Genomic DNA, 23902 nt, shown 5'->3' with positions numbered 1-23902 from the left:
AAGATAAGCCCTTTTTGCTACTTTTCCCATCAATTCTCCTTTCATTAGCTGAAACTTGATTTCATTTGCTTAAAAATATTGATGGGGAAGATGGGGAATACGTCACCATTTTATCCAGGAATGGGGCTGGGGGTGGGGATGCACTATGACCCAAGGACAATCTTTCAGAGGACAGTCTACGCTCACTGAAGTGAATCAGATACACAGATTGGAGGGCTGTGTAATGTCTCACATCACACAATACAGACCCCAATCGTGGTGGCTAGGAGATACCATTTTAGAACCATCTGTCCTAGGAGAGAGTTGCTCAAAAGATTTTGCATCTGGGTATTCCTAAGGACTCTTCCCCCTTGAGGAAGTGATGTTGGGGGAGGAAATCAGCAAGCTACCAAGAAAAGTTATAGGTGGCTGTACAACATCTCACAAATCTCCAAGTTTCTCTTGTTCTTGGAAAAGATTTCTGTTCAGTCACAAGTTTCAGGCTACAAAAAGAGAAAAGGACAGAGGTCATATGGTCCATGCTATGCTGGCCGCAGAAGCCAATGGCTGCTGTGCTCAGACTGATATTTTCAGATGATGCTCCTGCTGGCTGTAGCAGTGACCCAACCTTCTCAGAGAGTTCAAGAGTTGAGAGCCAGACCTAGAACAGACAGAGATTCAATCTGCTGTGTAGGACTACAGGGTGTTGGTGTTGTGGGATGAGACAGTCTGTAGCAGAGATGATATCCAGGGTACCTGACTAACAGCTTCTGAGCAGTATCAGCTGGCAAAGAGGTGAGAAGGACAAACTCTCTCCTCTCTCACTTTCCTTGTCCCAGTTGATTTAGGCCCCTGCTCCCTCAAAAGGGTCTTAGATGTGTAACTCCCACCCCTGATTCATTTACCACCCAATGAAAGCAGGAAGGAGAGCTGGAGAATGTTACAGTTGTTTCCAGAAACGGTTGAAGACAGTTTGACTTTTGTTTGTTCCGAATAATGAAATGAATGTGACTGCATTATAGATTGCTTGTGTTAAATGATAATATAAAAATCGGTCAAATAGAGGGATATTATACAAATATGGGATAGGAGCTCAAGGACAGAGATGATATTTTTTACTGTTTTAGTAGTGTTGGAGTTTCTTGTATAGTATGCTCCTAGATCTGTATTGAACCCAGGGCCTTTGCCATCGTGCAATTGCTGGAAGCTCAAGTAGGTGAGACAACAGTAATCAGGCTGAAGCCCTCTGCTGGTCAGTGAGGATACTACAGCTTTTGGGAAAGCTAACACATGGGCATTTGGCTAACTTATTTTTTTTTTTTTTTGGCAATTGGGGTTAAGTGACTTGCCCAGGGGTCACACAGCTAGTAAGTGTCAAGTGTTTGGTCTGAGACCGGAGTTGAACTCAGGTCCTCCTGACTTCAGGGCCGGTGCTCTATCCACTGCGCCACCTAGCTGCCCCGCATTTAGCTAACTTCTGATGAAACTATTTGGGTGGACTCAGGGTAGAATCATGTGGTGGCAAAATTATGTACTACATCCCCTTGCTAGTTAATTAACTAATTGATCAGGTGGCAGCCTACTTCCCTGTAGGTTACGAAAAGCAGGGAAATGAACCAAGCGTGGGCAGCTGCTGCTATGTACAACATGACCTAGTGACTGCCATATTTGTCTGTGGATAGAAAGTATTGCTCCCAGTATACTTAGAGTTGGATGTCTTCCATTTTGTCAGTGATGGAGAGGAGGGAAAGGGCAAAACATTTTTAAAATCCTTGATTCCAAATTGATCCATGAGATGAACATAGAGGCCTCTTAGTACAAGTGAATAGAGAAGCAACGGCCAGAAACTGTTTCTAAATATATCTTCAACCTGGTATAGCGAGATGAACACTAGACATGGAGTCACAGACCTTGAAATGGGTCCTAGTTATATTTCCTGACCATGAGAAAATATCTCACTATCTCAGAGCCTCGGTTTCCCCAAGTGACTTTTTGTCCCTCAGCATCCGCCACTTGGGCTAGATGGCCCCTGAGGCCATCTTTCATCTCTGAATCTATGATCCTACAAAGGGTCTTAGAGAAAAAAGTGAATGTACGTCCATGTGATCTCTTGTATCAGGCTGGCACTTCTACCCAAAGGGCTATTCTGGGTGGAATATCTCAAGGACCGGCGATGTCATTGGTGACTGGAGTTAGGAGTGAGACTACTCGAAAGATGGGGGGAAGGATAAAAGGAGGAGGAGCAGAGAAGTTCAGTAGCAGGCAAATGCCCAACCACCGTCTAAGGCTCAACAAAAATTCCAGAAAGGATCTGCTCTACCTAAATTTGATCTCCGAAGAACTGTGCCCCGCTCCTTCTGTGTGCTCTCTTCTTTGTAGAGGTTGGAATGTATCTTCCCTAGTACCTATAGGATGATCCTTGGTTGCTCAAATGATCTGCCAATTAGTCAAAGGCAGTGATTTGGACCTCCCAGCCCAAGCAAGAGCAGTTAACTTCTTGGGCCTGAATGGCTGGACTGATGGACCAGAATGTTTAGCATGAAAGCATCATTTTACATGATTCACAACTTCCAGACACCTAGGAAAGAAAACTTAGAGGTGGTGTTCTGTCCAAGGTCCTCCTATCCAGGTCCCTACCTGTGGGAGCCAACTAACATCAACCAAATATTCAATCAAATAACACCAATCAAAGATTAAGATAAACAAAAGTAAATAAAATCAACAGAGAGGTAAAAAGATCACAGATCCATCAAGTTTCCTCAAAGGCCATTGATTCCCACCCCCTCCTTTTACAGATGAGGAAACTAATACCCCAGGGGATGAAGTGATTTAAATGCTAGCTATAAGTAACTTGCTCAAGGTCTCACAGGTAGTAAACACTGCGGTGGGAGTTTGAAGACAGGCCCTCTGACTCCCAAGCCAGGGCTCTTTTCCACTGTGCTTAGCATTGGAGAGATAACTGAGGGTCCTCAGCTGGGGTGCTTTATGAAACAGATGCTCTGACCTGAAACGGTCAAAGTCCCCTTTTCTTCAAGACCCTTCGGTCCAAATCAGGCTCCTCCCTATGCAAACCTGACAGACCTAGCGCTGGCACAGCCAACGCCCCCCGATGGGGAGCAGATCCCACCAGCACTGGAGCTGACACCCACAGACCCTGTCCCTCGAGAGATGACAGCAGGGTGGAGCTCTCCACAGACCACGCCCCCCTGGGAGCGGCTCACACCTGTGGACAAAGACATTGCATCAGATTTCTCAGCCTGTTTCTCTTGCAGAGAAGATTTCGACTCGACATGTTTTACAGTCAGTGATCAGTTCTCTTCCCAATGGGACGGTAACATTGATAGATCAAAGCAACAAATGGCCCTAAAGTAACTTTTCTATCAGATTTGGGGAGATAAATTCCTTAATTTGGGAGACAAAAGATTCAGCTTCCTAATTACATTGAGTACAGTTTGATATTAATAAGGACTGGACCTGGAGAAACTCCCAGATGAGGAAATCCCTCTACTGCAGGTGACACCTTCTTTCCAACTTGAATTCTTGGAGAATTCCCTAGAGCACTTAGAAGTTAGGGTCCCACAGCCAGTATGTGTCTTGAACCTGAGGCCAACATTTTATCCACTAAATGACAGCTGCCTCTGATTTTAAATTAGGTATTATCATATCCTATTAACATGACCATACATCACAATACCAGTGTTCTTATTGACAGATCTTAGTGGATGGTAACCTGGGAGGATATCAGGGATAGGGGTAGAGGTAAAGGCGAAGAGACTATGGCAAGAGAAGCCCAGTATGACAAAGTTAGTAGAGAGCTCGATTTGGAGTCAGGAAGACCTGAGTTCAAATCTGACCTTTGCTACTAGCTCTGTGACCACGGGCAAGTTATTTTGTTTGTGAATCTCAATTATTTCATTTCTAAAATGGGCATCATAACACTTGTAGTTCTTACCTTACAAGGTTCTTTTGAGGTTCAATTAAGAGAATGTGTGAAAAGTACTTTGTAAACTTAAAAGCATGTATAAATTATTCATAAGTGTAAATTATAGTAATATAGTATAGTGTGTCAATTATTCAGTAAAAACGAAACTTTGCTATGGGTTACAATGTGTATTCCCTACAATAGATAATCAAGAGTTCATGTCAGAAATCCAAAGAGTTTGGGTCAGAAGCTCTTGAAAATATGCTGTAAGTTTGTTAAGCCTCACATGCATCCATGCATATTATGCCTGGGTCCCAGCACCAAGCAGGTGAATAGGGTTTGTAATAATCTGATTGAAATAGGTCCCTCAACTCTGAAACTGGAATCAGAAGCAAAGTAACTGAAGATTCCTTTCCAGTTCTCCCTTCCTTCTTCCTCTCCTCCCTCCCATTGGGCACTTGGATAACAACCATAGACATGGCCCCATTTAGAACATTACTGCAATGTGGGAAGGCATATAAAATACTTACATATGTTGATTGAGCCAACACCCTCGCACAACCTGTCCAGAAAAGGAGAGAGAACAAGGTTAGAAATGGAATCTCTATTTTTAGTGACACTGAGGTTCTCTGCGTCTCCTCTGAAGCCGTGAGTTTAATTTTGGGCAAGAGAGAGAAGGTAGGATGAGTATTTATCCCCAAGGAAGTAGTTGTACTCCATTGCTGTGCCATATTCTCCTCTGGCATTTTAACAGGCAAGGAGTAGTAAGGGTGGCACAGAAGACATCAGAGGGCTGCCTCTCCCAACACCTTGCCAGCAACTAAATTCAATAAACATTTACTTATGATTATTGGATACCAACTATATCCAAAGCACTGTATTAGGTGATAAGAGATACAGAAGCAAAAATGAAAAACAGACCCTGCCTTTAAGAAGTTTTCATTCTATCAGTAAGGCTTGGGGAGTCCCTATATAGCTTTGGGACTTAAGACAAATCACTTTCCCTTTCTAGGCCTCAGTTTTTTTCAAAATAGAGAAATTGGACTAGAGAGACAATTATAGTATAGTGGGAAAAGCTTGGGTGTAGAATCAGAGGGCCAGGGTCTACATCCTGGCTCTGTCATTTACAGTCTGTGTGACCTTGGGCAAGTCATTTCCTAGAAGTCTTCCAAGGTTCCTTCTAGTTCCAAGATGTTCATTCAGTACTGTATATGAAAAGCCTGTGAAAACCATGGAGATAAAGGAAAGTGAGGAGGAAAATACAGTTTGATGTGAATGCAAAGGATTGTAGGTGGTTTGACCTTTGTCTTAGGCGACTAGGTGGAACAGTGGATGGAGCACAGGGCCTAGAGTCAGGAAGACCTGACTAGCTTTGTGACCCTGAGTGAGTCACTTAATCCCTCTGCCTCTGTAAAATGAGGATAATAATATCACCTACCTCCCAGGGTTGCTGTGAGGATCAAGTGTATCTCATTTGATATTTATAAATCATATTATAATATATTATTATATCAATATAACATATTCTATAATTTATTATATTAATATAATATTGTATACCTATATAATTTATATATTTATTATATTATAATGTTGTATTATAATATTAATGTGATGTTTTAATGTGAATTATATTATAAATATTTATAAAACACTTAGCACAGTGCCCGGCACATAGTAGGTGCTTAATAGATGCTTCCTTTCTTCTTTCTTAAAAGTCTGAAGCAGAGACTTTTAGAGACCTGGAATTCATAGTAGGAATCCAGCAGGACACTGCCACGCCATGGATAGATGTCATGAGATCTGTGTATTTGTATGGGGGGAGGAGGGGAATTACATCCTCATTTCATTAACCTTTAATTGAAATTAGATATTTCTTTTTATTGTGAATTTTAAAAAAATTATTGTGAAAGGGGATCTATAGACTTCACCATATTGGCAAAAGGGTCCACAAAGAAGATCAAGAACCCTTGGTCTACGGAAAAAACACAAGCAAAGCCTCAGCTGAGTGAACTTACAGGGCTCCTAATAAACCCCATTCCCTAAAGCCTGGTGGGAGAGAAAACAGGCTGCTCGCTCCTCCTCTACACCCTATTCCATTCTAGGGATCCAGCTGGGGCAGGGTACAACAACTTCCCCACTGAAGTGAGGTGGAGGCCCTACATGAGAAATGAAAGGGACCCAAGTGGGGCAGATGCAGTACAAGTAAGGATCATCTGAAATACACAATAGGAAATGAACAAGAGGAAGCCCACCGTGGAGGGAGTAGGTATTTCCACAACAAATGATGGGACTTGAGTCCAGAAAGGAACAGATCATTTTTTTTTCCAGCCCCTCACCTTCTTTCACAGAGGAGGAAGAAGAAATCAAGAGTAGTTGAATAGCTCCCTCAAGGTCAAGAGCCAGATGAGCATCCTAAAAGGAGCCATTATGGTGTACTTTATGGGATTTGGAGTTACAGGACCTGGGTTCAAATCCTAGCATTGTGATTTCCTTATCTATATGACCTTGGGCAAGTTGCATCACCTTTCTCAGCCTCAGTTTCCTCATTTGTAAAATGAAGAAATTGGACAAGAAGACCTCTTAAATCCCTTTCACCTCTAAGTCCCATGACATCCACTTCTCTAAGGTGAAGATTAATGCTTCTTTTACTGAACCATGTGGCTTAGAATGTCCCCTACTTTAGAAACTTCTTTTTAAGAATTTTCAAAGTTCAAATAATAAAGGCTAACCTATATTGATAAAGACCTGCATTCATTGTCATTTATTTTCTGTCCCTAAGTCTGTCCAGTTTCCTAGACATGTGCCCTGCCTGTCCTAACCAAGAAAGCAGCCAGTGGCTCAGTAGACAGAGCACTGGGCACTGGGCACTGGGCACTGGGCACTGGGCCTGGAGGAAGGAAGACCTGAGTTCTAATCTGTCCTCAAACACTTAATAGCTGTGTGATCCTGGGCAAGTCACTTAGTTTGCCTTAGTTTCCTCAACTATAAAATGGAATAATAATAGCACCTACTTTTCAGGATTGTTACTCAGGATGTGAGGATCAAATGAGATAGTAATTGTAGCACGGTAGTTTAACACAGTACCTGTCACATAGTAGACACTATATAAATGCTTATTCACGTCTCCCCCACATCAATCTGGAAGCATCTTGAGGGCAAGGTCAAGGCCTCTTCCTCTCTCTGAGTTCTCTTCCCATTCTAGCTCTCAAAGGGAAAAAGTTGTAGGGGGTGGAGAATGGGAATGTGGATACAAGATGGATAGGTAGACTGAATCTTATTTCAATGGGGGAGTAAATATATTGGAAATATTTCCTTGGATGCAATTGGTGTCATGGCTTAAGGTTGCTCATACTGGAAAGGTCAAGAAATTGGCTTGGATGAAGAGTTATTAAATTTATGTGCACTTGGTCTCCCTCCCAGCTGCAAATCTGCCTTGCTCTGCTCTGTTTCCATCATTTGAGTGCAAGTTTGGCCATATCCAGTTGAGTGTAACAAAGTTTTAGCTAATTCAGGTTCCTAGAGAGGCAATGTGGAGTGATGGATAGAGAGGGTCAGCCTTGGAATCATGAAGACCTTGGTTCAAATCCTGCCTCTAACAAACAGTAGTTATATGACCATGGGCAAATCACTTACCCTCTCAGTGCCAGTAGACAACTCTGTAAGACTGTTGATTATGGCAGAATTGTAGCTCTGCTTCATCAGAAGAAGCTCTCTTACTGGGGGTTCCCTACTCTCATGAAATCACAGGTTTAGGATGAGGAAGTTCCCACACTGGGAGTTCCCTAATTTCATGAAATCACAAGATTGGATGGGGGGAGTAGGGAGGATGGTGCAGAACTTTAGCTTATGCTGACTCTGATGGAAAAGCATCCTGGGTCAGTGAAGACCTGGGCTCCAATCCTGGCTTGCTGCTTACTAGCCTTGTGACTTTGGACAAGTAAATTCCCCTTCCTGGAACTCAGTTTCTTCTTTTATATAACAAGGGGGCTAGACTAGATGATGGCTAATGCTTTTTACAGCCCTAAATCCTATGATCCTGGAAGGAATTCCATTCCTAAATGAGGTCGCCAGGCTTTTGCCTTAGTGTGAGAAAGGAAGGAAGGAAATGAACATTTATTACATGGTTTCTATGTGCCAAGCTCTGTACTAAGCACTTTACAAATATTATCTCATTTCTCAGAAAGTACACTGGAGAACTGGAAAATAGTAAGGACCCTGTCACTAACTAGCTATATGGCTTCTCCCTCCCTGGGCTTCCACTTTCTCCTTTATGAAATGAAGTGGTTTGACTAGAAGATTATCTCTGAGGTCCTTTTCAGCTCTGACCTTCTAGGATTCCATCTTGGAGAAGAATTGCTGGGTGCCCCTTGACCTTGCTCCCACCTGCTCTCCTCTCCTTCCAGCAGCTTCCTGTAGGTGGCAATTTCCACATCTAGCCCCAGCTTGACGTTCTTCAGCTCCTGGTACTCCCGCAGCTGGCAGGCCATGTCCTGCTTGGCTTTCTGCAGCGCCTCCTCCAGCTCCGCCAGCTTGCACTTGGCATCATTCAGAGCTGCCTCGCCCTGCTGCTCTGACTCTGACACCGCTGACTCCAGCTTGCAGCGCTATGGGAAGAAGGAAGAGGAGAACTAAAATGATCTTGCTTTTTTCTGAACATGTCCTGACCAATGAGGCATAGTGGGGACATAGCACCACCATTTTGGGGGGCAGGAGAAGCCAGCCTCGGCAACGCACTGGCACTGCAGTCACTCCTTGACCTGAATATAGGTCAGAAGATGTAAGGAGCTAGAGCTGATGAAGGATACCACCCCTTGGTGCCCCACACCCTTCCCTCCTGCCCTCTGTACTGTCCCCCTCTGACCTGCTGCTTGGCATTCTGCACCTCGGCGGTCAGCCTCTGGATCATGCGGTTCAGCTCATTGATCTCCTCCTTGGTTCTCCGGAGATTCTCTCCCTGCAGGGTCACAGTGGCTTTCATCTCCTCACACTGCAGGGCCAAACAGAATTGCAGATTTCTAGAGATACATGAGACCTTAAAGTTCATTTCATCCATACTCCCTCAAATTACAGAATAGAAAAACAGAGGCAGAGAAAGAAGTGGCATCCCCAAGGTCACACCATAAGTGACAGTGCCAAGACCCAGGTCATCAGGCCATTGAGTCAGGGCTCTTTTACCCATCCCCCAAGGCCCTTGCCCATCAAAGCCATCAAAGAGGTTGGCCATGTCCACTTGACCTGGCTTCTTTACAATGGAACTAGAAAACTTGAGCCTAACAGTAGGTTTTGTACTGAGCTAGGCCACTGGTCGTCTCCAACAACATAGATAATCAAGAGGAGATATGGTGTATCTTTGTTCTCCTTCCTCCATCCAACAATGAATGAACTTCAGGGCACTATACATCTGAACATGTGAACTTTCATCTTCTCAATGTATACATGGCGTTGAACTATACCAGCCCTGATTCTGGGAAGACTGATGCTACCTATAGATTTGACTAGAACCGAATAAAAGTTCCACCCCACCAGGGTCACTTGCTCAAAATCTCCCCTGAATCCTTCCCACTACAGATTCCTGAAGACAAGGGAGATGCATCCTCTGACCTTGGTTTGGTACCAAGACTCGGCCTCTGCCCGCCTACGGCTGGCGATGTCGTCATACTGAGCCTTGATCTCAGCAACAACTGAGTCCATGTTGAGCTCCCGGCTGTTGTCCATCTTCACCACGACCGAGGTGTCTGAGATGTGTGACTGGACCATCCGAATCTCCTACAAGAGGGGATGGCCGTAACTCTTGGCTGGAAGTTCCCTCCCATCCTTTTCTCAATTGTTAAACTTTCATCTGATGAAATGATGAGACAGAGCTCAAAAGACAAGCACCAAACCCTGAGCTTTGGGGAATAAACCTTAAAATGTCAGATGACTTTAGGAAGAGCTGGCTAAGGAGTTACCTGGTCGTATTCCCATGGCCTAGAGCTAAGTGGAGATTAGATAAAAATTTGATTTCTGGTCCAAGCAGACAGTCCAATTGAAGCATCCTCCCCTGAGGCTTGGATGATTCACGTTGGCTCTCTGCAGCTGGCCTGCTGAATCAGCCAATGACTAGATTTGAGGTCCAGAATTTGCTATTTTGTTTGTTTCTACTCCAAGAATGAATAAAATAACTGCTAAAAGTCCATGTCCTCCTGTGATGGAGATACATTGTGCTGTGTAGATGTAACCTTAATGCCAGCATTCAAGATTATCCTAACGATCAAAGGAGACAAGCCATTGCACATGTGTATGAAGAAAAAACCACAAAAACGTGCTGTGGATGTAACAAAGGGGATTCAAGTGAGACCTAAATGAGGACTTTCCATTGGCAAGGAATGTTAAGGCCTTGGATGAGTTAGGTTCTACAACTGCCTATAAAACAGGGACCCACAGGGCTTATCATTCCTTCACTGGGCTCCTCTTTCTTGTCCCTCTTGATACAAAACTTGTTTTACCTCCTCATACAGAGCTCGAAGGAAGCTAATTTCGTCCTCTAGGGTCTCAGTATTTGCTTCCAGGTCTGCCCTGCGGCCGTAGGCACCGTCTACATCCTTGGGAGAAAGAAGATAGAGGCAGTCATGATTCTTTCTCTGCCACGTGTCTTAGCTTTCACCTTTTCCTTCTGACTCCCAGAACCACCACCCAAGTCCAGCCCCTCATCAGCTCCCACCCGGATGACTGCAGCAGGCGTCTTGCTAGACTGCTTGTTCTTTCTCCCCTCATATGCATTTAACAATGCTCTTAGAGTCATCTTCCATGAAGAACAATGTTCTTCCTCTGCTCAAAAACAGAGACCCTTTTAAAATTTTTTATTTATTTTATTTTTAATTTGTGGAATAAAATAAGCATTTCCTAACATAATTTTAAAAAAGATAATTGCACATGAAACAGCAAATCTGTTATGTACAACTTGCTATTCCTTTTAAATATATAATAAAGTTATCATGTACATTTCTTTTTTTCCCTTTTTTCTTTCCTGTCTCCCCCAGAGGTGGCTACCATTATATATATATATATATATATATATATATATATATATAAAACATATATACATGCACATACATATATAACACATACACATGCATATACATATATGACATATACACACACATATACATATATCTACACATATATACATATATTTGTAAAATCATTCTATACATACTTCTACTTATCAGTTCTTCTTTGGATGCAGATAACATCTTCCTTTGTATATCCTTTGTAGTTAATTTGGACCCTTTCTTCCTAGAATATTTTATTCAAGCTCCTAAGTCCTACCTTCAAGGCTTCTCCACCTATTGGTCCCATTTCACTGCCCTTTTTTTATGACATGGTGTTAGAAGTGAAAGAGAACTCAGAGAAGCATTGAATAGTAGAAAAAGCACTAGACTTGGAGTCAGGAAACCTGGCCTTGGGCCCCTGCTCTCATACTTATTACCAGTCTGACCTTGGGTCAGTCAGTCAGCCTCCAAAGGTCTCAATTTTCTCCTCTATCCAATGAGAGGGTTGGACTATCTGAGATCTCCTTAAGCTCTAAAGCCTTTGTAGAGATTGTGGAGTCTAACCTTCTCACTCAATAGACTAGAAACCAGAAGCTTTTCAAGGAGAAATTAATTAACCAAGGAAAGTGCCAGAGCTGGAACTAAAAGTCAAGTCATTACACCAGGCTGGCCCCATCCCAAAATGCATTCTCTACTCAGTTATCCCCTCAGGTCAAACTGAACTTTCAACAGCTTTCAACAGTACCCATTGTAGCTCCTGTCTCAAGCGGAGTCACTGATGGTGAGAAGCAGGACCTTACTACACTAGTATTTTGAGAGCTTGCTGGTTAGTGCAAGCTGTTTTCCTCACATCTTAGAGAGGTATAGTTACTGCCCTGCACAAAAGTCACTGATGGAACCACCAGAATTTGATTCCCTGGAAAATCTGATTAGTAGTTCATTTGTCATTCAAGAATGAACAACTCAGGCTCAGATTCTTATAATCTAGCCAATAGCTCACTAATGTTCAGACTCCTTAAGAGTCTGCCCAATATGATGGATGTTCTAATAAACCTTGTCTTTGGCTGAAAAAAAAAAAGAATGAACAACTCACTGTGAGTCCATTCTGTTGTGTAGACCATCATCTCACTCTGATCAAGTAGAGGTTTCTGACCAAACAAACCGAGATCTCTGTTTTGACTCAACTGTCTGCCTTTCCCTCTGCCTATCTATCTGTTCCATGACAATATTTTTTTAAATTTTTTTTTTAGGCGGTTGGGGTTAAGTGGCTTGCCCAGGGCTACACAGCTAGTAAGTGTCAAGTGTTTGGTCTGAGGATGGATTTGAACTCAGTCCTCCTGACTTCAGGGCCAGTGCTCTATCCACTGCGCCACCTAGCTGCCCCCTCCATGACAATATCTTAAAGTAGGTGCTAGTTTTGATTAAATTTGTGTATAATTTAAGGGCATGAGGTTATACTCTAAGTTTGTCTCAGGGGCTAGTCCAACATTTTAGAATGGTGACCACTACAATTTCTTCAATATATATCTTAGATGGCAACTAGTAAGGACTATAGGTCACAGAGCTATGATAATGGACTAGTATTGTCTTAGATGGCCTGTATCTACATAAACTCAAAATAAAGTGAGAGGAAAACGTCAGCCATTCACTCAGTTGCCCACAAAGTGACAAAGTCATTCAGAATGAAATAGATGATTTTCAATGCTCAATAAATAGAGAGTGCCTGAGGTACTAAATGGAGACATGGAAGCCAGGGAAGAGACAAGATAACCTCTGTTTCATTAATTTCCCCCTGGGTCAATCTAAATAATATTAACCAGTGAATTCAAATGTCTGCTAACAACCCTGTATGTAGGGTGACAACTAAACCATACCTTTGTATTCAGATTTCTCTTTGTAATGAAATTTACTTTGAATGGAGAAAGAGTCACTCACCTTCTTCAAGACCACAAACTCATTTTCAGCTGTAGCTCTGAGACCTACCTCCTCTTCATACCTATGGAGAGAGAGAAAAAGGGATTAAAAAAAAAAACAAAACCTAGGACGATTTCAGGCTGGCTATCCTCAAAATTCAAAGAACAGATTAAGCCTCACTTGGCTTCCATTGTCACAAATTTAAAATGCCAAGAATTTAGTGAAAAGATCGGATTGGGAGCTGCTAAATGGTGTCATAAGCCCTCTCTGAGCCTCACAATCCACTTCTGTGAAATGAGAGGATTAATATATATGGCCTCCAAGATGCCCTTCAGGTCTAATGGAGCTTTACTCCAAAAAACCCTATTCTCTCTCAAGTCCTTCATTCCCAGTTCTACCACTGGTGGCTTGAATCCTTATGCTCTGACATAATAGAGATGGGTTCATGCTGTTCTGGAGAGATTTTCCCACCCTAAATCTGCTGCCTTTTCTCACAAAACATAGAGGTGAATTTGAGTTTAACTCAGCCCCAGTTGGCATGGAAACCCACACATTCCTCAGTTTGATAGTAAGGTCCGCTACAGTAAAGCTACAGGATGTGGATATTTTGGGTAATTTTGGCTATTTCTGTAAAACTTTAGTTCTAGAATTTTATCTTTCCCAACCCTGACAGTGGGGGCAGGAATAAAAAAAAACATGAGCTAAACAAGGATCTATTGTCTTTCTCTGACACCCCAAAGGAGACCAGAGCAAAGATCCATGTCCCTGGTGCAGTTAGTTCATAACTAAAATTCCACGTTCCGTGGAATTCTACTTTGAGTTTCTATATGATAAGGTTATAAAAGAAGGATAAGGAAAAGAGAAAAAGTGAGCTAAATAATAATAAGGAAATCTTGTAACTAGGTCAGGGATTGCTTTTATAAAGGAAATTTTGAGCAAACTTGGGGACAAATTAAGGAAAATTTGAAGAACAAGCTCCAGGTTCAAATACTGGTCCAGATTCTATTTCTATGTTGAAAAGATCAAGGACAATCAAAAAGGACATATAAAAAAATCAGGAGAATCCAGGATTAGAGAATGGAACCTAGAGAGGTAGACTGAAGAAGAATAAGGAAAAGGTAGTTGGCAAGATAAGGCAAGATGAGGAAGAAAAGGTAAGTGGAACAATTAAAGGGTAAAATTGATTCAGTGGGCTGGAGGATGGGACAAATTGGAGAAGCAGATAGGTTGACACAAGGCTGAAGGGGAGATGGATTTGATTATTGAATTGTCAAGACTAAGAAAAAGAAGTTGAGTGGGGATGTCAAGTTATGGAGAGGACAATGGACTATAAAAAGTTTTATCCAAAGGCTTATGGTTGTGGTACAAACACTTGCATGTAGTTCAAAAAGAAAAAAAGAACAACTAAAAGATTTGGCCCTGCAAGTCTATATTTCTACCACAATCAAGTTATCTGTGTTCTCGCTTCAGACTGATCTAGAAGCTTGAAAAAAATTTCTTCACACTCGACTGTTACGAAAAATAAACATGTTCTCAAAGGAAACAAGAATGAGGCTTCAACAGGGAAAAAAAAAGGATCCGAGGTAGAGGAAGGGAGGCTTGACCTTGCCAGGATTGGAGAGAATGGAAAAACACTACAAAGATAAGAAAGGAAAGGAAGAGGAAGGCTGTTCAATCAGAGCTGAAAAATAGATAAAAAGTTCTTCCTGAAGAGGGAAGATATCCTGAGGAGGGAGAAGCTGCTTGTCTTCTAAAGACTGATGTAGTAGAGTCATAGACGTTATCAGATAAGTGAACATCAATTAAGGGGCAGGAGAAGAATAGGTGTAGTAGTTAACGATTCTTTGCTTAGAGTTACAGAGGCACCTATTCAATGGCTATGATGATGATGATAATAATAGTAGTAGGAATTGTAATAGTAACAGTAGTAGCAACAATAGTAACAGTAATAGCAGTAATAGTAACAGTAATAGCAATAGCAGTAATAGTAATAATAATAGCTATCACTTACATAGTGTTTTCAAAGCACTTTGCAAATATTACTTCATTGTATCATCCTAACAATCCTGGGAGATAGGTGCTGTTATTGTCCTCATTTTATAGCTGAGGAAATTGAGGCAGACAGAGGTTAAGGGATTTACCCAAGGTCACACAGCTCATTTGTGTCTGAGGCTAGATTTGAACTCAGGTCTTTCTGATTCCAAGCCCAGAGCTCTCACCACTGTTTTCTTCCCAGGGATGTATCTAAGACATGATAGAGGATGTTCTATGATTTATCAAAATGAATGATAACTCTTCACTTCTGGCAACCACAAATAACATAAAAATGACGGCCACAGTGATGAAGTCTTAAGCAAGAAAATGAAATCCACGGGGTCACCAGTAGTGTTTTCTTCAATCCTGGCTACTGATGGCAAGAGATGCAGAAGAGAAAAATTAATTGGGGAAGAGAATTGACAGAATATCATAGATAGAGAGCTTATTAAATTTACAGATCACACAAAGTTAGGTAAGATAGCTAACACACTGGGTATATTTGGGTCCAGGATCCAAAAAGTCTTGGTAAATTGGCTAGAAGTAATTTTGCCATTGGAATAGGTCACAGATCCTCCTAACAGGAAAAAGAAATGGATGAGAAATTTGGGAAACAGGCTAGGGTATTTGGATGGAATCTAATAAAAAGAGATTCACTAAGGATAAATGTAAAGTCTTATACTTGGGGACCAAAAGTTAATTTCACAAATACAAGGTTGAGGGAGAGACATGGTTAGATAGCACTTGTTCTAATAAAGATCTAGGGAGTTTTAGTGTACTACAAGCTCAAAATGAATCAATAATGTGATGTAGCAGGCACAAAAGCTAAAATAATATGGGACTCTGTTTGCCGTAATCTACTGGAGAAGGAAATGGCAAATCAGTCCAGTACCTTTCTCAAGAAAACTCTATGGACAGTATTGACATGCAATGATCCACAAAAAATCAGATATGATTAAACAACCAAACAACAACAAATATTAAGAGGAGGTGACAGTAATTGTACTCTGTACTCCGTACAGGCTATAGTCTCCCTGTACTCTGCCCTTTTCAGACCTCCATGGGAGTATAACATATGGGCCTTGAGCCCATAACACATGAGGATGAGGTGGAGTATCTGTCATGTTTAGCCTGGAAAAGAAAAGACTCAGGGGGAACATGATGGCTGCCTTTTAAGTATTTATGGAGGAGAGACTATATATTTATGTTGTCCCAGAAGGCAGAACCAGGAGCAGTGAATGAAGTTGCAGTGAGGGAGATTTAGGTTTGATGTCAAGAAAAATTTTCTAACAATTTGAGCTGTCAAAAAGTACAATAGGCTTCCAAAGGGATGGTGGATTTCCCCTTCCTGGGAAGTCTGCAGGCACAGGCTTGATGACCATTCATTGGGTATGGTGTGGTGAGGAGGTCTTGGTTGTATGGGTTGGGCAAGATGGTGGCTAAGGTCCCTACCAATTCTCAAAGATACCAAATCTCAAAAAAAAGTGATTTTCTGAATTATCAGAATTAGTTCTCTACTGTATCATTTCCCCAAGTTCCAGTCAATGTGGGAGATAGATACTCAGGATGCATCTTTATGATACAAAGTGAGGGTAAACTAGCAATAATCCAGGAAATTTCACTACAAAGTTTCATATTAATAATAATAACTGGGAAGGCAGTGTGGTCTAGTACAGAGGGGTCAAACTAATGGCCTAAAGGCCATATGGGACCCACAAAAATCTTGAGTGTTGCCTAAACCAAATTAAAATGTAATTGAGAAAATTTTAACAAAATAAATAAAAATACAATACAACATAGATCATGTTAATTTGTGGTTTTATAAGTCAATATGGTGTCAGTGGGGATCTGTTTCTATTTGATTTTATCATCACTGATCTAGTGAATAGAGAACTGGCATTGGAGGGAGAAAGTCCTAGATTTAAGTCCCACCACCGGCCACATGTATGACTGTGGACAAGTCACTTAATCTCTCAGTGCCCTAGACAATTCTCTAAGACTGATCCACATTGGTTGAGGGACTTTCCTTCTCTAAGTTTTCCCTATACTAATGAAATCACAGGTCTAGCTCCTATACTTATCTCTTGGAAAAGCAAGATAGCCTAGTGGATAGAGTGTTGACCTTGGCAGCAGGAAGACCTAGATTAAAGTCATCCCTTTGAAAATGCATTAACTGTGTACCTGAGGCAAATCATTTAACCTCTAAATGGACCCCAAACAACCCTCTAAGATCAAACACTACAGAATAGTGGCAGGTATTCAGTGTGAAGAGAGATCAGAGATCCATTCCTAATAATAACAATGACAATAATAACAGTTATGTGGAACATTTCTAGTCATCTATATAGCTGCAAGAAGTCCAATAAGAACCCAAGTTAGATCAAATGAGAAATAGAAAGCTTGAGCACAATTAATATAATGAATGACAGAGAAGAGTTATATCAAGGGAGTTAACTGCAACTCTAGCTTCTAAAGTAGCAGGGGCAGTTAAGATCCATATGTGTCATCTCAAATGCTTCACAGTGGTCCATGAATTACCAGCACGCCATTTTATCAGCTTACTCTCAGATGCATGCCTGCTCTTATCTTTCTTAACAAAAGGCATTAGATGAGAACATTGAAAGACCCACCGAAAATAGTCAGTTGTGTGTTATATACTTTACATAAAGCATTCACAGCTTGTCACTAAAATATATATAAATATATATACACATATATGCAAAAAATTATTTAATTGTTCGAGAAACAAAAAAGGTGTGCCTCAAAGCCCTGTGTGTGTGTAAAGAACAACTTATTATTTATAGTACTTAGTAATTAATGAACACCTGCCCCAAGGCACCATAACATTTATACTGTCTTTCTTGATTATCACAAACCTTTGACCTTGTTTCACACTCATGGCTTATTCATGTGGCACAAATTTATAAAATAGACTTAAGCAGAGTGTGAATTCTAGAGAATTTGAGATCCACATGGAAAACTGTTTTCTATTTAAAATATGTCACTAATACAATAATGTCAAGATCAAATAACAGATTGAGATATATATATAAAACATGTACATATAAGATCTATATATAGACATCTATATAAACTAGATTTAAACTAGATGTACATAAAATAGATATAAACATATATGTATGTCATACATAGATACATACATATGCATACATGTGTGTATATGTGTGTGTTTCTACATGTGTGTACAGACATGGCCAGTTTGAGAATTTATTTTGACTGACTATACATGTTTATAATAGGACTTTTGCTGTTGTTGTTGTTTGCTTTCTTGATTGGGGGAAAGAGAAATGGATAGAAAAGAATGTAGACCTGAAAAAAAATTAATTAAAATAAATAAAATGTAGCATTCCTTTAGTAAGACAGTTTAAGTTCATTATGATTTTGCCTATGCTTAAGTCCATCATCATCTTTCTAAATCTGACTCTCAAATTAGAGGACTACAACCAAAATGTGTTATTAATCAGTAGATGCACATGAATGGCATCAAGTTACATGGCTCCACTGCAAAACATATTAAACAGTCACTTCATCGCATCGAAACTCTTTAACGATATCCTGGACTCAATAAATGTAAAAGTCTTAATATAAGACTAGAAAATTTGGAGACTGAAGTATTAAACTGATGGAGAAAGATATCTATAAATACCTTGTTCCCTGTTAGGCAGGACATAACAAGTATAAAGTTATCAAGGAGAAAGCTATGGTTTAATATGTTAAGAGACATGCTGGCACCCTGAAAGCAGAGCTCAATTTAAAAAACAATTTAAAAACAAATAATTTTAAAGCAATCAACTTCTGTATAATACTAGTCTTAATGTTTACTTGCAGAAATGTGAAATGGACTGTAACATATTTGAAAAGTATCTTCACAAAAAGCTATACAATATTAATGAAACACAGGGCCCATTATCCTAAGATGGCCATAGAATAATACTACCTAAGTGAAAAGAAGAGAGGATTGGTAAACACAAAAACCTACAGAAATACTTTTGTAACAAGTAGACATTATTTCATTGAAAAATAATAAAGGCTGACACAGATACACATCTTTGAATTTATCCCACGTAATTGAATGTATTTTACCTTTGGCAAGAGTCCAATAAACAACCAAGATCCAAGAATAGAATCAAAAGGCTCCCCGTGGGTGACATCTTCATGAACTCAGCCCACAGTGTATTGACAAAGAAGCATAGAATGAATGGCTGAATCATGCAGAATTGTTTGTGGAAGTGGATGGCTTTATAGGGGCAACAATTTTGTCTTCTCCAAAAATTATACAAAGGTTAATTTTAAAGAACCTGGACTTATCAATCAATATAAATTATGCAAAGACATGGTAGAAACTGTGTAACATATCATTGCAGGCTGAAAAAATACTAGCAAGCTACCTAATAATACCTAGTATGGACAGCTAGGTGGCACAGTAGATAGAGTGCTGGGCCTGAAGTCAGGAAGACTCATCTTCATGAATTCAAATCTGTCCTTAGACACTTAGTAGCTGTGTGACCCTGGGCAACTCACTTAACCTTGTTTGCCTCAATTCCTTCTTCTGTAAAATGATCTGGAGAAGGAAATGCAAACCATTCCAGTATCTTTGCCAAGAAAACCCAAATGGGGTCATAAAGAGTCAGATACAATTGAAACAACTCAAAAAACAGCAACAACTATACCTAGTAAGAAATGACTTGATGGCAAGAATTATGCTTTATAAACTCACTATCTTTCATGAAATGACAAATCCCCATACTAACCTCAAAATATCCTGGAGAATGCAGAGAAAAAACAAACCAAACTATTATCCACAATTTTCTAGTCATAACATCAACCCATAAAAATTTAAGAATGATGTTTAGATATAACAATATCAAATACTCAGTCTCCAAGCTATCTAAAACAGTTAGGTGGCATGATGGATATTTTGCTGGGCCTGATGTCAAGAAGATCTGAGGAAGGATGGAAGGAAGAAGAGAAAAAGGGAGGGAGGAAGGGAGGGAAGGAGGAAGGAGGGGAGGAAAGGAGGGAAAGAAGGAAGGAAAGAGGGAGAAAAGGAAGGGAGTGTGGAAGGGAGGAAGGAAGGGAAGACAGGTGAGAAAGAGGTAAGGAAGGAAATAACCATCCATTTTTATATGCATTGATTAAATTAACTAGATCATTGTCAAATCACTTTCCTTTGGAATTTTTCATTGATTGACTCCACTTGTTTAATCAAGTAAGTCAACCTTCCATAGTTAAGTATTAAGTATCCTTCAGCACTAACATATGCAATTCCTACTACTAAGGATTCTCCTTTCTTTCTATTAGTCTCTATAGTATCAATCTACATTGTTTGTAGCTTCAGGTGCAATATCCTCTCTCTGACTAGGAGCTCCCCAAAGACAGGGATTATGTATCCTTCTCCTTCTGGATTTTTCCCAAATGCTCAAAACAGGGCTCTATGAATAATGGAGCTTGGGATGTGGGGGGAGGGGGAGGCAAACTTGTGGACCCCCCTTTGTCTTATATAGACTCAGGCTAAACACCATGGAGATCAGAAGGTTGTGATTTGGAGTCAATGACTTGGATCTTCACATTCCCCTTGTACTATTTATGGACTCAGCCTGATTCATGTTTCATGAAAGCCTCTTGGCTCCTTCCCAACCTGAGACTCACTTCTTCTTGTAGCCCTCCAACACCTCTTGCGTGTGGTTGAGCTCAGAGGACAGACGTCCACTGTCTGTCTCAACGCCCTCCAGCTCCCGCTTCAGGGTATCAATGTAGCCATTGAACAGGGGCTCCATGTTGCTCTGATAGCATCGTTGGTTCTGGTAGAAGTTCCATTTGGTCTCCAGCAGCTTGTTCTGCTGCTCCAAGAACCGGACCTGTAGCACCAGAGAAAAAGACAACATGGGAGAACCTGTAGTCAATTATTTCAGCCCGGCCACCTTAACGCCCTGATTTTCAGTTTCTGTATCTGTAAAATGAGAGATTTTGGCCTAGATGATCTCTAAGGACCTTTCTAACTATAATATTCAGATTTCTAGAAACTGGCCTACTCCCTGGACTCTTGCCCCACTGCCACCCTGAGGATGGATGAACCAAGTTTCCTTGGTTCACCACTAGCTCCTCTTTTGTACACAGGCAAAGCAAACTATGATTCTTCTTGTAGTTGGAAGGCTACAAGAAGAATGTTGGGCTCCCCTACCCCTACCCTGCCATGGCTTTAATTAGATTAGATTAGATTATAGGCTCCACAGAACAAGAACTATGTCATTTCCACTGTGATAGCCTTATTTCTTAGCAGTGAGCACTGGAATTGAATTTTCCTAAGAAAGTCCAACCAAGAAAATCCCTTCTTTTCCTTGACTAAATGTTCATCAATGATAAGGAGTGGAAAACTCACGTTTAGCCTCAACACAATAGAATGGAAAGGTTAAAAACTGTTGCCTCCAACACCAAATCATAGGATGTGCTACAAAAGCTGAGTAGATCAGTACGTTATAGATTTAAAATTAGAAGGGACCCTAGAAGTCATCTAATACAACCCCTTCATTTTACAGATGCAGAAACTAAAGCCCAGAGGAGTTAAGATGATTTCTAGGAAGGTAATAAGTAGCACATCCAGGATCCAAACTCACTCTGACTATGAAGTATATGTGAAGTTCTTAGCACAGTAGGTGCCAATTACTTGGCTCATAATAGGGGCTAATTGCCTGGCATATAGTAGGTGCTGATTGCCTGGTACATAGTAGGTACTTAATAAATGTTTGTTCCTTTCCCTGCTTTACTCAAGGGTTCATAGCTCTGTAACTGAATAGCTCTTCAGGGAAATACAGCATGCTCTCAAATTAGCATGCTGCAAGATAGAGCACGATGGGAGAAAGGAGAAATCCAGGCAAGGTGCTCTAGAGAGACAGCACTTTCAACTAGGGACATTATGCCTCTGATACTTAACTGCCTGTGTGTCTTTGGGAAAGTCATGTTGCCTCTATGGGGGCCCCATTTTCTCATCTCTACAATGAAGGAGTTAGAGTAAATGGCTTAAGAAGTTCCTTTTCATTCTAAATCCATGCTCCTAAGAATCAAGGAAGGCTTTATAGAGGAGATGTCATCTAAGCTGAGCCTTGAAGAAAGAGATGGATTCCAACATGTGGAGATGAGTAAGGGATGCACTCTAGGACTAGAAAACTGTGCTTGTGAATGTATGGATGCTTTTTCAAAACAAGGGATAAGGAAAGTCAGTTTTGGATTCAACTCCGTGGATAATTCCCAAACAATAAATGAATTTTTAACTGTATAGGGCTAACTGTTTGCACCCTAGCTGAGAAGGGGGGCGGGGCTTACATAGTAGTGGAAAAAATATTAGAGGACTTGGGTTTGAATTCTGACTCTTAAACCTGCTACCTGTGTGACCTTAGGTAAAATTAGATGAAACATTTTCTCTCTTTGGGCCTTGGTTTTCTTGGTTTCTTTCTAAGTTCTCTCTAATTCTAAAACAGGATGACCCTAGCTGACACAAGAGATTGAGGACCCTTAATAGTGTCCAGTAGGATCAGGATATAGCTTCTCTGCAGGTCATCTTCTTTCCTAAACCTTTCTTTCCTTCCAGAGCTCCCTTCCTGAAAAGATCCTGGAACCAGCTGTGTCCTCTCTTAAAACTGGAAAACAGAAGGCTTTGGATCTCTTCACTTCTCGGGCTCTTGTGTAACAGAGGAATTCAAAATCCCTCATGACAAATACTAAAATAACCTTCCAAGGACTCTGCTTAGGAGGTGATGGAAAGCTGGCTTGCACCACCTCCCTGCTTCTCAGAGCGTAATTTCCTACCTCTCACATATTGGTTATGTTCAGTTTTACATTATAGCTGTTTGTTTGCATTCCTGATCTCCCCTACTGGACTGGAGGCATATTGGTGCCAGAGGCCAGCTCAAACTTTAGATTTTCTCAAAAGAGTATTGTACATGACAGGCTTAATAAACGTTTGTTGAATGAATGAATGAACGCACGAATGAACGCTTAGGTTTACAGCATCACTTCTTAGATGGATGGTATCAGTCTGGATAGAGTTATCTATCTTGCTCCTCCCACCATCGATTGTCTGGTGTCTCATGACACAGGAATGGAGAAAGACATTAAGTGTTTTTGCATTAAAGGTCTTTCTTTCCTCATACCCCCATGTTTTCTTTAAGAGTATGAATGGGGATAATGATCAACTCCATAGAGAAATTAAGTTTGAAGAGATGGCAGTGCCAAATGAGAGAAGATGGAATATTAGAGAGAGTCAATGCATGAGCTCTCCTGTGTCCATCCTCCCGGCTCCCAGGTGATCCCAGACCCCAGACTCACCTTATCAATGAAGGCAGCAAATTTGTTGTTAAGACACTTGATCTGCTCTTTCTCCTCTTGCTTCACACACTGGGCATTGGGGTCAATGTCCAGGTTGAGTGGGGTCAGAAGGCTCTCATTGACAGTAACAGTCGTGATAGAGGGAGGACTGGGTCCACACAGGCCCCCAACTCGATAGCCAAAGCTGCCCCCACTGCGTGGAGGACGTCCATAGCCTACAGAAATTTGAGGTTTCCCCACAACTCCCAAGCTCCGGCTGCTAAAGCCCCCAAGTTTCCTGTAGCCCAGACCCCCAGGGCTTCCCCCTTGGTAGGAGAGGGTAGTGACACTCGGCCGGGCTCCCAGCCTCGGCACCGCAGCTGAGCAAGAACTGAAGTTCTTGGTCCCACTGTTCCAACTGATGTGGGAAGACTGGTAGGCCATGATGTCTCCTTAGCTGAAAGTTCCTGAGAAAAAGGCAATCAGGAGAGAGGGCAATGTGACTTGTGACCTGCCCAATAACCATCCCTCCCTTTTATGTGTCCTGGGAGGGGGCTCGGACAACATAAAAGGGAAGGGAAAATTGTTTCATACGATTTATGAGCGTGGGATTCTCCCACTCACCAGGCCAAGAGCAAAGCCAAAACTTGCCCCTTTTTATAGGCCTATCTGAGAGACCCTACATCACAATAAACAT

The 23902-nt window shown here is 41.2% G+C and overlaps 1 protein-coding gene across 2 annotated transcripts; it reads right to left on the bottom strand.

Moving 5' to 3' along the window:
• Nucleotides 1-1374: 1374 nt before the first annotated feature.
• LOC114029806 (keratin, type II cuticular Hb5-like) lies at nucleotides 1375-23695 on the bottom strand. 2 transcript variants are annotated; one of them, XM_027844458.1, is made up of 9 exons: nucleotides 23227-23695; nucleotides 20554-20762; nucleotides 12871-12931; nucleotides 10390-10485; nucleotides 9506-9670; nucleotides 8766-8891; nucleotides 8231-8508; nucleotides 4432-4463; nucleotides 1375-3202 (listed from the first exon to the last, which is right to left on the bottom strand). In XM_027844458.1, exons 1-9 carry the CDS (start codon nucleotides 23647-23649, stop codon nucleotides 3042-3044), a joined length of 1551 nt encoding a protein of 516 aa, XP_027700259.1. In that variant the 5' UTR covers nucleotides 23650-23695; the 3' UTR covers nucleotides 1375-3041. The 2 variants fall into 2 exon arrangements, with proteins under 2 accessions (XP_027700259.1, XP_027700260.1); XM_027844459.1 differs by having other exon boundaries at nucleotides 8288-8508.
• Nucleotides 23696-23902: the final 207 nt, after the last annotated feature.

This window comes from Vombatus ursinus, unplaced genomic scaffold (assembly GCF_900497805.2).
Source record: "Vombatus ursinus unplaced genomic scaffold, bare-nosed wombat genome assembly UNPS02014941.1, whole genome shotgun sequence".
Lineage (NCBI taxonomy): Eukaryota > Metazoa > Chordata > Mammalia > Diprotodontia > Vombatidae > Vombatus > Vombatus ursinus.
Note: the sequence above shows the minus strand (reverse complement) of the source record. Positions and strands in the feature narration are given on the sequence as shown.